The following is a 13,521-nucleotide window of genomic DNA, read 5'->3' on the forward strand; positions in this document are numbered from 1 at the left end:
TTAATCCTAACAATGAATCAAGCTGGGTATGCTAGGCTGCAGTAGTGCATCCAGGACACTTTACTCCACTTGCTTTGGCGGTACATAAATTATTCGTACTGCCATGCAGTAAAAATTCATATGGCAACTAAATTAGATTTGTCACTCTCTCTTCTTTATAAGTATTCACGCATATTCCTTACAGAGGCACCACAGAAGTAAATATGGCCTCAAAATGTTCCTTAGAAACAAGAACGCGATGATAAAATACACTTTATGTTAATTATTTATAAGAATTGTCCTGGTTCTATCTAGTTGTTTAGACAGTTTCTTGAGTATGAGAACGAATTTGCCAGGATGTCTTGGATTTATATCATGCTTATAATATGGAAAAGCTCTGTACTGCCTGCCAGGCAAAAAAGAGAAAAGATTCTCCCCACAAGAAAGCGAACCATCTTCTCAACATTGCCATCCCTTGGTGCCTGAAAATCTCATTTTCTACCACCTTATCATCAAAAAACACATCAAGGAATTCTCCCAAAGGACCTGCGATTTGGCTGTACTTACTAATTGTATTTTCAGTGTATTGACCTTTAGCTCCTTGTAATTGATCCTTGAATAGCCTGTTCATGACTTCATTCTTGAGGTCCATAGGAAGGTTTCTACCAAAACACCCTCCATAATTGACTGTCCTGTTCCATGTAATTCAATGCCATAGTTTTTCAGGTAACCAACCATTTGTGGCAGCAATCGGGTGATGTGCAAGAATCAAGTATTTGGGGTGTTGCATGTTGCGTCAATTATGCTGCAGAAAATCTTAACTGTTGAAGGACAGACAGACTAGAGGAGGGAACTTAACTTTCAACATGACCTTTATACCAGTTGAGTATGTTCCTCTTTTCATATATGCAAATTGAAACTATAAGTTAATGTGGATAGTATCACAAACATTTAATATAATATACAGTAGAACGTTCATTATATTGCTCGCGCACAAGTCCTGATAAGCAACGTTGTAATGTATGTAGGTTTTATTAGAGGTACGCAGAATTATATCATTTTACAGATGCATTTGTTTCCTTTGTTAACTATCACGGTACTTATTTAATGTACCAATACATCTGTAAATTTCGTCAATAGGTAATTTACCGAAGCAACCATGTACAGAACTATCTGAACAATCTTTTTTACTACTTTAATGATACACTGGCCAACAGTGAAATCATTACTGACTTGAAAAGGCCCTAATCTGTAGTATTTTGGTGTGCCGAACACGAATATAACCGTGAAAAATTTGTATTGGCTCTCGTTTTGAAGATATTCATATACCTCATTTTCTATGTTTCACTGTGTAAATTTCTCCAGTAGGACTGCAGCAACATCCGGAATAATGATGTAACATTGCATAATACCATCATGCTCACATCATCCACAGTTGATTGCATCATTTTCTGATGCAATGCAATACTAATGCCATGCGGCTGCTGAAGTAAGTTGACGTCAGCAGTGTACTATACATGTGTAGGCCTATTATACTAATGCCAGGCGGCTGCTGAAGCTGACGTAAGCAGTGTACTATATAAAGCCCAATCAGATAGGTTCAGCATTTAAAATATTTTAGACGTTGTGCGAGACAGTTCAAGCTACTGTTACATAAAACTTATTATTTTATCCATTTACGTACAATAAAGAACAGTAATGCCTCGAAAGTGTGTTAATACCGCGGACAATTTTTGCTATATTTGTGGGGAAGTGACATTTGCCAACCAGAAGAAAAGTATCAATTCTCAAGTGAAGAAGGCATATCATCTTTACTTCGGATGCAAGGTTGGTGACCTAGACAAGCCTTGGGCTCCACATATATGCTGTGCTACATGTACAACACAGCTTTCACAGTGGTTGAATTGCAAAAGGTCATCAATGCCGTTTGCAGTCCCAATGGTGTGGAGAGAGCCAAGCAACCACCTAAATGACTGTTACTTCTGCTTGGTTCCTCCTCTTTCCGGCGGAATAACGAAGCGAAAGAAGTCGAGAATAGTCTACCCAAACATTCCGTCTGCATTGAGACCAGTTCCACATGGTGAGGGACTTCCTATTCCAGAACCTCCAGCAGAATATTCTCTTGATTCATCTGACGAAGACAAAGGTGAGTCGACCTGTTCTTCTCCTGGTCCATCAGCATGCAGTGATCCAGATTTTCACTGTGGTGCATCATCAACCCCACACAGAATAACACAGGAAGAACTAAATGACCTGATTCGTGATTTGGACTTATCAAAGAACAAGGCAGAATTGCTAGGATCAAGACTCCAACAATGGAATCTTCTAGAAGAAGATGTCACAATTACTGCATATCAAAAGCGCCACCAGCAATTGGAGCCTTTCTTCAGAAAGGAAAGTAATCTGATATTCTGTTCCGATATTGAGGGCCTCATGAATGCTTTAAAAATCACTCATGACCCACAAGAATGGAGACTATTTGTGGACTCTTCGAAACTGAGTCTCAAGGCTGTGCTTTTGCACAATGGAAACATTCTTCCATCTATTCCAGTAGCGTATGCTGTCCACATGAAAGAGACATACGATAACTTAAGGCAGCTACTGAATTCCATTGAGTATAACAAGTACAGCTGGCACCTCTGTGGTGATTTGAAGGTAGTTGCCCTTTTAATGGGACTGCAGCAAGGATATACAAAATACATGTGTTTCTTATGCGAGTGGGATAGCCGAGCAAGGGAAATGCACTACATGAGGAAGGAATGGACTCACAGGCAGAATGTAGCCATTGGAGAGAAGAATATCCAACACCCAGCTCTGGTTGAGGCTCAGAAAATCTTGCTACCACCCCTTCACATCAAACTAGGTTTGATGAAGAACTTCGTGAAAGCCATTGACCGGACTTTGCCAGCATTCCGATACCTGCATGAAAAATTCCCTCGACTCAGCGAAGCAAAGATTAAAGAGGGAGTTTTTGTGGGTCCTCAGATTCGAGAGCTTTTCAAAGATGACCGGTTCAACAACTTGCTGGAAGGTGACGCGAAACAAGCATGGAATGCTTTTCGCCTAGTTTCTACAAACTTCCTCGGAAATGTTAGGGCAGAAAACTATAAGGAACTAGTAGAAGACATGTTGATGAAGTATAAGAAACTTGGCTGCAATATGTCTCTAAAGATTCACTTCCTTCATTCCCATTTGGATTTCTTTCCTAGCAACTGTGGTATTGTTAGTGATGAACACGGCGAACGTTTTCATCAAGATATCGCAACAATGGAACAAAGATACCAGGGAAAATGGTCCACTACAATGCTGGCTGACTACTGCTGGACACTCCTCAGAGATGCTCCCGAACAGCTGTACAAGAGACAGGCGAAGAAATCTAAGATGTAGTCAATGACTTGATTTTTTATAGGTAGGCTATTACAGTTGACCTTTTACTATTGGAATGCATTTCGTTATGTAAACATTAATTTCTTGCAGATTACAAAAAAACTAGAGCCAATTTTGCAATTTGACTGTCATATTCGTGTTCAGCACATAAAAATTGATAAGAATTGACTAATTTTATTTCAGTAACATGACTTTTGTAAAAATTTGTTGTCCAGTGATATCAATAGCATGTTTTCCATTTTCTTTTAGGAGCAAAAAACACGTATCTGTCGCAAATGAATTGTGAATATTTGAAATACAATTATATTTGTGAACCATGAACTACAATTTTGACAATTGTCACTTATGCCAATATCATAACCGAATGGAATATTCTGTGTATACTTTTACAGGTGTACTGGTATAACACAGTTTCTTTACAACAGACGATCCGCACTGTTCTCTTTTCTTCCCAATATCAGAATATGAATCTGTCCTACCCCAAAATTCCTTTAAAGAAATTTGGTATTTCACATTCTCTTTTGGTGCACTCCAACACTTAGTGCACGAAAAGTTTCCTCTGCGTTTTGATGACACTGGGGTGAATCTGGAGCCAGTTATCTTCACAAGAACCTCACGAGCATTTTCAATTTTGTTTGTAAGGGTGTTCTGCAGCGAAAATCTATAGTATCCTCTGATATCAGGTTTCTTTTCAAAATTATGATTGCAGTTACATCAGGTATCCATGTTCTTTTTTTTTCTTTCATAAGCTACAGACGACACATTACAACTTTTCCAACTGCGGAGTGAATTCAAACGAAGGCCAAATAAAAGAGTGCGCACGTACAATGGATCCACACATGTTGAAGGCAAAGTTTGACGATTTAAAGATCGCTCGGAATATGTATATGGACATTAAAGATGAATCGGTGTTAATTGCAAAGGCCATGTTAAATCACAAGAGCGTTCTTGGACTTCTTCCGACTGGATTTGGAAAAACTCTATTTACAGTAATACCTACTATGAGAAAGGAGAAAGATGGCCCTATCATATTGGGTATTTCGCCACTGACATCGCTAGTAGATGAACAAATTGAATCTCTTCAGCAGTGGACTTTCTCTTGTTGCATAACTGGAAACATGGAAAAATATGTGGTTACAGGTAGGCAAATTAAACTTTACTTTATCTTTTGTGTTTGATATCAGTATACTTTTGTAATCAAATGCATAACTTGTCATTAAATGCATAATGCAAAGAAATGTATTAATATTCATTATGTTGACACTGTTGTAATTTGACATATATACTCACAATACGAATAATAACTAATATAAAGAAACAGGTTCATCGAAAAGGAATTTTATGACATTTCATATATTATTAAATCATGATTTCCATTTTCATTTATTTGTCAGGTATCAGAAACGGAAAATATCAGTTTGTCTTTTACTGTCCAGAAGATTGCTTGAAAACATATTGGAAAGATGTATTTTGTTCAACTGTTTGGCAAGTGAAATGCATTCTGCCTGCTATTGATGAAGCCCAATGTATTTCTGAGTGGGGAGAAGAATTTAGGGTTGAGTACCGGCGATTGGGTGAACTAAGAAGCATACTGAAAGTGCCCATTACGGCACCTACTGCAACAAGTACGACAAAGGTGAAAACAGATATCTTAAGTTTCCTACAACTCCATGAAGAAAATAGAGAAATTGTGTTCGAATCTCCTGATCCTCCCAACATATTCATTGAAATCATTAAGACGGAGAATCATGATTACAAGGAAATGCTGTTGTGGCTTTTGGAACATAGAAAAATGGACTCGATCAAAGAAAGCAATCATTTACTGCAGAAGTATTGACACTGGAGCCGAAGTGTTTGTCACAATGAAAGTCTATCTTGGGCCTAATGCATATATCGATCAAAAGGAAGATTCACAACATCTACTAATTTAAATGTTTCACAGAAGTACCCATTAATTATCCAAGGAAAAAATTCTTCATAATTTTAGACGGAAGGATGGCAGCATTCGTTGCAACGGTTGCATTAGATATGGGTATGGATATGCGAGATGTTGATCTTGTCCTACATTTTGGGTGTCTGAAATCTATTGTGACTTACTGGCAGTAAGCGAGACGTTGTGATGAGGATGGTAGAAATGGCATTCGTGTTATTTTGTATGGATATATTCATTATGTAGTGCTATGACCTGTCATGAGAGACTACCTGCCTTATGAGACCATTATTGTTTGTCAGAAATGGTGGTCTTTCAAGAGCGGTTATACTGTACCAAATTCTAAAGATGATCAAACGGAAATAGCAGCACTTGTAATATACTTTGATTTGAGTAGAAAGAGAACTTTAAGTATTATGAAAAGATAATATGTAAAGCCAGCTTTAAAACAATGCCACATTCTTGTCCAGTATAGACACTGTCTTGAACATTGGTGGTCTTTGATGTTTTTTATAGTACTTTCTGTGTTTGATATATCATTATGGCAAGGTTTGATAAAACATAGTTGTGGATATTCCTGTGGTGCATGCAGATCCATTTAGAGAAAGCCAACCCGAATCTTTCGTCGTCAGGGTAAGGATTTCATCATGAGACTGATTAGCTCTCTACTGACCATTAACATCACTCGATGGGATGTTGAGCAATGTTAACAAATTTTCTCAGACATGCATTAGGTTGTAATGGCCCCCATCCCTGGATATTCAAAGTGAGATTTAACGAACATAGAAGAATAAGTTCAAGCTTGTCTGAAGTATCACAGTACATCCACAATGTTTGCCCTGGCCATACTGTAAATTAGAACTCAGTAAAAATCATAGATCAAGTAAAAAGCCTGCTTTGAACATGAGGTTAAAGAATCGAGCTACATTCATGCAGACTGACGAAGAACAGGGATGGGGGCTGTAACAACCTGCTGCATGTCAGGGACAATCTCTTAACATCGCTTAGCATTATATTGAGTGTTCTTAACAGTCAGTAGAGATTAAATCGGACAGCTGACAAAAATCCTTATCCTGAGAACAAAAGCTTCATGTAAGCTTTTTCTATACTGTTTATGTATGTGATTAAACAGCTTAAACATTATGCATTTAACTGTACATGTAAAATAAGCATCATTTGGGTACTAATTTCGGTTACATTTTTGACTTTTCATAAAAACTTACCCAGTCCGTGTGTTATACTAATATCTTGAGGTTCTATCTAAACTATATGACCCTCTATATATTGTGCCTTGTGTTTCATTCTTTATTGTGTCATTTATCACGTAGAGACTTGGAATCAACATCCACACTTATCTGTCATCTCCATTAGCAAAGTATATTGCTCTCTAATCAGAATTTACTAATTTGAGTCTTGGAAGGTATTGGTGTGGTATGAGATGAGGCTCATGGTGACATTAGTTTTGTCAAGAGTAACTTGAGTCAGATTATGTATTGGAGGAGTGGGAATGAGTTATATGCTGAAATTAAATTTCTCAAGAAATGACTTACCTGAGTAAGGATAGGTATTGGTGGGGTAGGGACGAGTTACATGCTGAGATTGAATTTCTCAATAAATGACTTACCAGAGTAAGGATAAGTATTGGTGGGGTTGGGGATGAGTTCCATGATGACATTACATTTTTAAAGTAATGACCAATTTGAGTATTGATATTGGTGGGGTAGGGACGAGTTACATGCTGAGATTGAATTTGTCAGTAAATGACTTACCTGAGTAAGGATAGGTATTGGTGGGGTAGGGACGAGTTACATGCTGAGGTTGAATTTCTCAATAAATGACTTACCTGAGTAAGGATAGGTATTGGTGGGGTTGGGGATGAGGAACATTCTGACATTACATTTTTGAAGAAATGACTAATTTGAGTATGGGTAGGTATTGGTGGGGTTGGGGATTAGGTGCATGTTGACATTGCTTTTATCAAGAATTGACTAATCTGAGCATGGGCATATACTGGTGGGGTAGGCTATTAGAATATTCTCATATTGCTTTTATCAAGAATGTACTAATTGTAAACTGTGTACATATTGCTGGAATAGGCGCTAAGGTACATGATGACATTGCTCTGCCTGATGCTGACGTTTGCAATTCTGAACTTTCTAGAGTTTTCTTATCTTTTCCTTTACTTGTATATTGTTTCACCAGTCAAACATAAGCAAGTATTTTCTTTCAGGAGAGCCACATTTCTGCAAACTGACACTGGGTATGTGGTACAGTCTCCTGTAATTGTCATGTAATCTCGTTTTATCTACCTGGGGCATATGGTACATTCTCTTATGATGTGATTTTGTCTTTTACATCATATCACATCATTTTCTTTGACACCGAATATAAAATGCACTCTCCTGTGATTTTAACCTTATCAATAATTGTGTCTGCCATTTTATTTCAAATAAATCGGGCTCACAGCAACTACTGGAAACAACATGGCCCTGGCTGTCTCTCTCTTTCTCTCTCTCTCTCTCTCTCTCTCTCTCTCTCTCTCTCTCTCACACACACACACAAACACACACACACATATATACGAGATTTTGATCATAACCTTCTTCTCATTTCATGCCATGAGAAGGAAGTATTCGTCACTTAAAAAAAAAATGTATTTGCACATGATTTGAGAGAGAGAAGATATTATGCTCTCTTTTAAGAGGTGTTGCTCAACGGTGTAGATATGACAACATCTTGGGGAAAATGACGATCTGAGAGGTAACAGACTTCACTAAGGAAAGACAGTCTTCTGATTCTCGATGAATTAACTTTATTTAAATAATTGATATATGCATATACTACATTCTAAAGATACATATATAAAAACGTTATAATTAAAATCCAAGAAATACATATAAAATTAGAACTTTCCTCCCAGCTTACCAACTTCATACATTTATATAATACTTATATCTCGACTAAATTCATAATAGCCAAAAAGTATAAAATTCAATACTTGCAATTAATATGGACATTCGTCTAGGTGCATGTGTTCATTCATTTCGAATCTTTTCTTACTGATTCTGTTTGCGTGCGTGTACGTCATCAGACAGACAATTCTGCTGCGTTGGCATATTCGTTTCAAGAAACGCCTAACTCTTCTACCTTACTCATCCAAAAGAAATTTGCCTCTTCGGCAACTAACAGCCGATTCTAAAAATTGCTGACTTTTGGATGCAAGAGAAACGTATTTTATAGTACAAAGAGGGTTTTGCGCCTGCTCGTAAAAGCGCAATCTTTATTAAAATGGTATTCACTTGAAATACAGAAATAAATAAAATTATTCTCAATATATTTTATTGGAAAATTATTTTCAATATAATTTAATGAAAAATAACTTTTAATACAATTTAGAGAAAATTTCGATTTTAATAATTTAGCTCGAAAATTCTGTAATAAGTTTATATATATATATATATATATATATATATATATATATATATATATATATATATATATATATATATTCCCCCACCGCTCCGGTGGTCTAGTGGTTAGAGCGTCCGCCTCGGAAGCGGGAGGTCGTGGGTTTGAACCCCGGCCGAGTCAAACCAAAGACTTACAAAACTGGTACTAACAGCTGCCTCGCTTGGCGCTCAGCATTAAGAGGTTAGTGTTGGGACTGGTCGGCCTGGTATCAGAATAATGTGACTGGGTGGGACATCATGCTATGTGTCTGCGGCATGATGCCCCAGTGCTAGACATCACTATAAACTGCCATACTGCAGACGTCGTAGCGATATGACTGAAAATTCGTTAAAGCTACGTTAAATATCATGATCACACACACACCAATGTTCGCTCTAAGCGAATGGTAGATGCGCGCGCTGCATTGAGCAGTCATTACGGTGACTTGGACAAAATTTTTAGATCTTCGTTGATTGCGATGTCCGGGGGTCGATTGCGCGGAAAGGTCTGACATCTGCTCGGCCGTGTGCACGCGCAGGTTAAAGGGAACGTTGTCTGTCACTGAACATAAACCAATTTTTTCACATTTTTAAAAATGCGCGTTTCACATTTGTATCTACTGACATTCTTCTTTTTTTTTTCTTGTTCACGAAAGAAAACATAACATCTAAAAATTATTTTTAAAAAGTTAATTTCCTGATAACACCACATTGTGTAAGACGCTGCACTGTAAACACTGGTCAACAGTGAAATCATTACTGACTTGAAAAGGCCCTAATCTGTAGTATTTTGGTGTGCCGAACACGAATATAACCGTGAAAAATTTGTATTGGCTCTCGTTTTGAAGATATTCATATACCTCATTTTCTATGTTTCACTGTGTAAATTTCTCCAGTAGGACTGCAGCAACATCCGGAATAATGATGTAACATTGCATAATACCATCATGCTCACATCATCCACAGTTGATTGCATCATTTTCTGATGCAATGCAATACTAATGCCATGCGGCTGCTGAAGTAAGTTGACGTCAGCAGTGTACTATACATGTGTAGGCCTATTATACTAATGCCAGGCGGCTGCTGAAGCTGACGTAAGCAGTGTACTATATAAAGCCCAATCAGATAGGTTCAGCATTTAAAATATTTTAGACGTTGTGCGAGACAGTTCAAGCTACTGTTACATAAAACTTATTATTTTATCCATTTACGTACAATAAAGAACAGTAATGCCTCGAAAGTGTGTTAATACCGCGGACAATTTTTGCTATATTTGTGGGGAAGTGACATTTGCCAACCAGAAGAAAAGTATCAATTCTCAAGTGAAGAAGGCATATCATCTTTACTTCGGATGCAAGGTTGGTGACCAAGACAAAGCCTTGGGCTCCGCATATATGCTGTGCTACATGTACAACACAGCTTTCACAGTGGTTGAATTGCAAAAGGTCATCAATGCCGTTTGCAGTCCCAATGGTGTGGAGAGAGCCAAGCAACCACCTAAATGACTGTTACTTCTGCTTGGTTCCTCCTCTTTCCGGCGGAATAACGAAGCGAAAGAAGTCGAGAATAGTCTACCCAAACATTCCGTCTGCATTGAGACCAGTTCCACATGGTGAGGGACTTCCTATTCCAGAACCTCCAGCAGAATATTCTCTTGATTCATCTGACGAAGACAAAGGTGAGTCGACCTGTTCTTCTCCTGGTCCATCAACATGCAGTGATCCAGATTTTCACTGTGGTGCATCATCAACCCCACACAGAATAACACAGGAAGAACTAAATGACCTGATTCGTGATTTGGACTTATCAAAGAACAAGGCAGAATTGCTAGGATCAAGACTCCAACAATGGAATCTTCTAAAAGAAGATGTCACAATTACTGCATATCGAAAGCGCCACCAGCAATTGGAGCCTTTCTTCAGAAAGGAAAGTAATCTGATATTCTGTTCCGATATTGAGGGCCTCATGAATGCTTTAAAAATCACTCATGACCCACAAGAATGGAGACTATTTGTGGACTCTTCGAAACTGAGTCTCAAGGCTGTGCTTTTGCACAATGGAAACATTCTTCCATCTATTCCAGTAGCGTATGCTGTCCACATGAAAGAGACATACGATAACTTAAGGCAGCTACTGAATTCCATTGAGTATAACAAGTACAGCTGGCACCTCTGTGGTGATTTGAAGGTAGTTGCCCTTTTAATGGGACTGCAGCAAGGATATACAAAATACATGTGTTTCTTATGCGAGTGGGATAGCCGAGCAAGGGAAATGCACTACATGAGGAAGGAATGGACTCACAGGCAGAATGTAGCCATTGGAGAGAAGAATATCCAACACCCAGCTCTGGTTGAGGCTCAGAAAATCTTGCTACCACCCCTTCACATCAAACTAGGTTTGATGAAGAACTTCGTGAAAGCCATTGACCGGACTTTGCCAGCATTCCGATACCTGCATGAAAAATTCCCTCGACTCAGCGAAGCAAAGATTAAAGAGGGAGTTTTTGTGGGTCCTCAGATTTGAGAGCTTTTCAAAGATGACCGGTTCAACAACTTGCTGGAAGGTGACGCGAAACAAGCATGGAATGCTTTTCGCCTAGTTTCTACAAACTTCCTCGGAAATGTTAGGGCAGAAAACTATAAGGAACTAGTAGAAGACATGTTGATGAAGTATAAGAAACTTGGCTGCAATATGTCTCTAAAGATTCACTTCCTTCATTCCCATTTGGATTTCTTTCCTAGCAACTGTGGTATTGTTAGTGATGAACACGGCGAACGTTTTCATCAAGATATCGCAACAATGGAACAAAGATACCAGGGAAAATGGTCCACTACAATGCTGGCTGACTACTGCTGGACACTCCTCAGAGATGCTCCCGAACAGCTGTACAAGAGACAGGCGAAGAAATCTAAGATGTAGTCAATGACTTGATTTTTTATAGGTAGGCTATTACAGTTGACCTTTTACTATTGGAATGCATTTCGTTATGTAAACATTAATTTCTTGCAGATTACAAAAAAACTAGAGCCAATTTTGCAATTTGACTGTCATATTCGTGTTCAGCACATAAAAATTGATAAGAATTGACTAATTTTATTTCAGTAACATGACTTTTGTAAAAATTTGTTGTCCAGTGAAATCAGCTTGCAATGAGACACAATTTCACTTCTGGATCAGCATCAACACCTTATTATTCACTGTGTACTGGCGACAAAATGCACAAAGAAAACCACACCATAATGGTCATATTCTAAATAATAGTCAATTACCTTAAAATAAAATGATAAGAATGCTAAATGTCGACTGTAATATGGGTTACAGAGTATACAGAAGCTGGCATTGTCAAGTCTGGCAAGATTCATTATCACTATTTGAGAACTCCTAAAGATAGTATACATTTGACTAACTTAGGCAGATCTCTCAAGTTGTAATTTTGGTTAGAATTCCGAGTATATCGTGTACAATTTCCACAAATACAATATCCAAAAATCATTTCAGCCACAGAACGTAACATACTTGTATGGTAACATTATTTCCATTGTGCATCTTTCAAGTGTAAACAACTTCCCTTTACACTGTTAAACTGGCAGATGTTTATAATATCTGTAAAATGCCACCTACTGGACCCAGGTTACAATAATTACTTCCGTTTCAATGCCCACTAACATAGTCTGTCGAATTTTAACATTCCTGGCATGTATATTATTGTTTAGAATATGAGCATTGTGGTTGATTGATTGATTGATTGATTGATTGATTATATTTTTTAGGCGCGATTAGGCTGTTTAGCGGCATACAAAATGTCATATGTAGGGTTATTTAAAATTGGTAAAAGGTTTCGTATCGACGAGCGATATCAAACCAAAGAGTTGAATGTAAAACGACAAGATGGAAAAGATAATAAATAAAGCTTCCCGATCAACGGGGATTGTAAACGGTGTGACTTAATGATGACAGATGAAAAATTGTTGAATGCAAAGGACGGTGTATACATTACTTAAAATTTCTCAAAGTGGTGGCATAAAAGTTATAGTTTAGAATAAATAGTTACTTCTTTTAAAAATACAACTTACATTTATTGTCTCAACAAGTTCCTATATGTCGTGCATATTTTAGTACTGATCGCGCGTAGGTTGCAGGTCGAAACACTCCGTAATAATGTGCTTAACAGTGAATAGTTTATTGCAAGTAATGAGCATTGTGGTGTGGTTTTCTCTGTGTATTTTGTCACCAGTGCACAGTGAATAATGAGATATTGATGTTAATCCAGAAGTGAAATTGTGTCCCATTGCTAGCTAATTCACAGTGAAGCATCTTTAAAAATGTGAGATAACCTGTGCCAGCATCAAGAAATTTACTTTTTTTTTTTTTTTTTTTTAGATATTACAGGTTTTCATTCATGAATAAGAAAAAAGGAATGTCAGTAGATACGAATGTGAAATTTTTGGCTTGTTTATTTTCAGTGACGGAACTGACTATGTGTGTGTGTGTGTGTGTGTGTGCGAGAGAGAGTGAGAGAATCAGTCACGGCCATGTTGTTTCAAGTAGTTGTTGTGGGCCTAATTTATTTTTCAAATAAAACGCCAGGCACAACTAATGATAAGTTTATCGTCACAGGAGAATGTATTGTATATTCAGTGTCAAAGAAAGACAAAATCTCATCATAAGCGAATGCACCATATTCCCCAGGTAGATTAAATGAGATGAAATCACAATGACAGGAGATAGTACCACGTACCCAGTGTCAGTTCACAGAAATGTAGCTTTCCTGAAAGA

The 13,521-nt window shown here is 37.7% G+C and overlaps 1 protein-coding gene across 1 annotated transcript; it reads left to right on the forward strand.

The window, feature by feature from the left end:
- Positions 1–709: 709 nt before the first annotated feature.
- LOC149787225 (uncharacterized) lies at positions 710–8,452 on the forward strand. Its single transcript, XM_089978358.1, has 3 exons — positions 710–865; positions 4,116–4,506; positions 4,761–8,452. Exons 2-3 carry the CDS (start codon positions 4,194–4,196, stop codon positions 5,201–5,203), a joined length of 756 nt encoding a protein of 251 aa, XP_089834484.1. The 5' UTR covers positions 710–865; positions 4,116–4,193; the 3' UTR covers positions 5,204–8,452.
- Positions 8,453–13,521: the final 5,069 nt, after the last annotated feature.

This window comes from Sinohyriopsis cumingii, chromosome 12 (genome assembly GCF_028554795.1).
Source record: "Sinohyriopsis cumingii isolate HCF-2022 chromosome 12, ASM2855479v2, whole genome shotgun sequence".
Classification (NCBI taxonomy): Eukaryota; Metazoa; Mollusca; class Bivalvia; order Unionida; family Unionidae; genus Sinohyriopsis; species Sinohyriopsis cumingii.

Coding starts and splice junctions, on each gene's coding strand:
- LOC149787225 (XM_089978358.1), top strand. CDS start 4,194: ATGGATCCACACATGTTGAAGGCAAAGTTTGACGATTTAAAGATCGCT. Junction 4,507..4,760: donor GGAAAAATATGTGGTTACAG/GTAGGCAAATTA, acceptor TTTATTTGTCAG/GTATCAGAAACGGAAAATAT.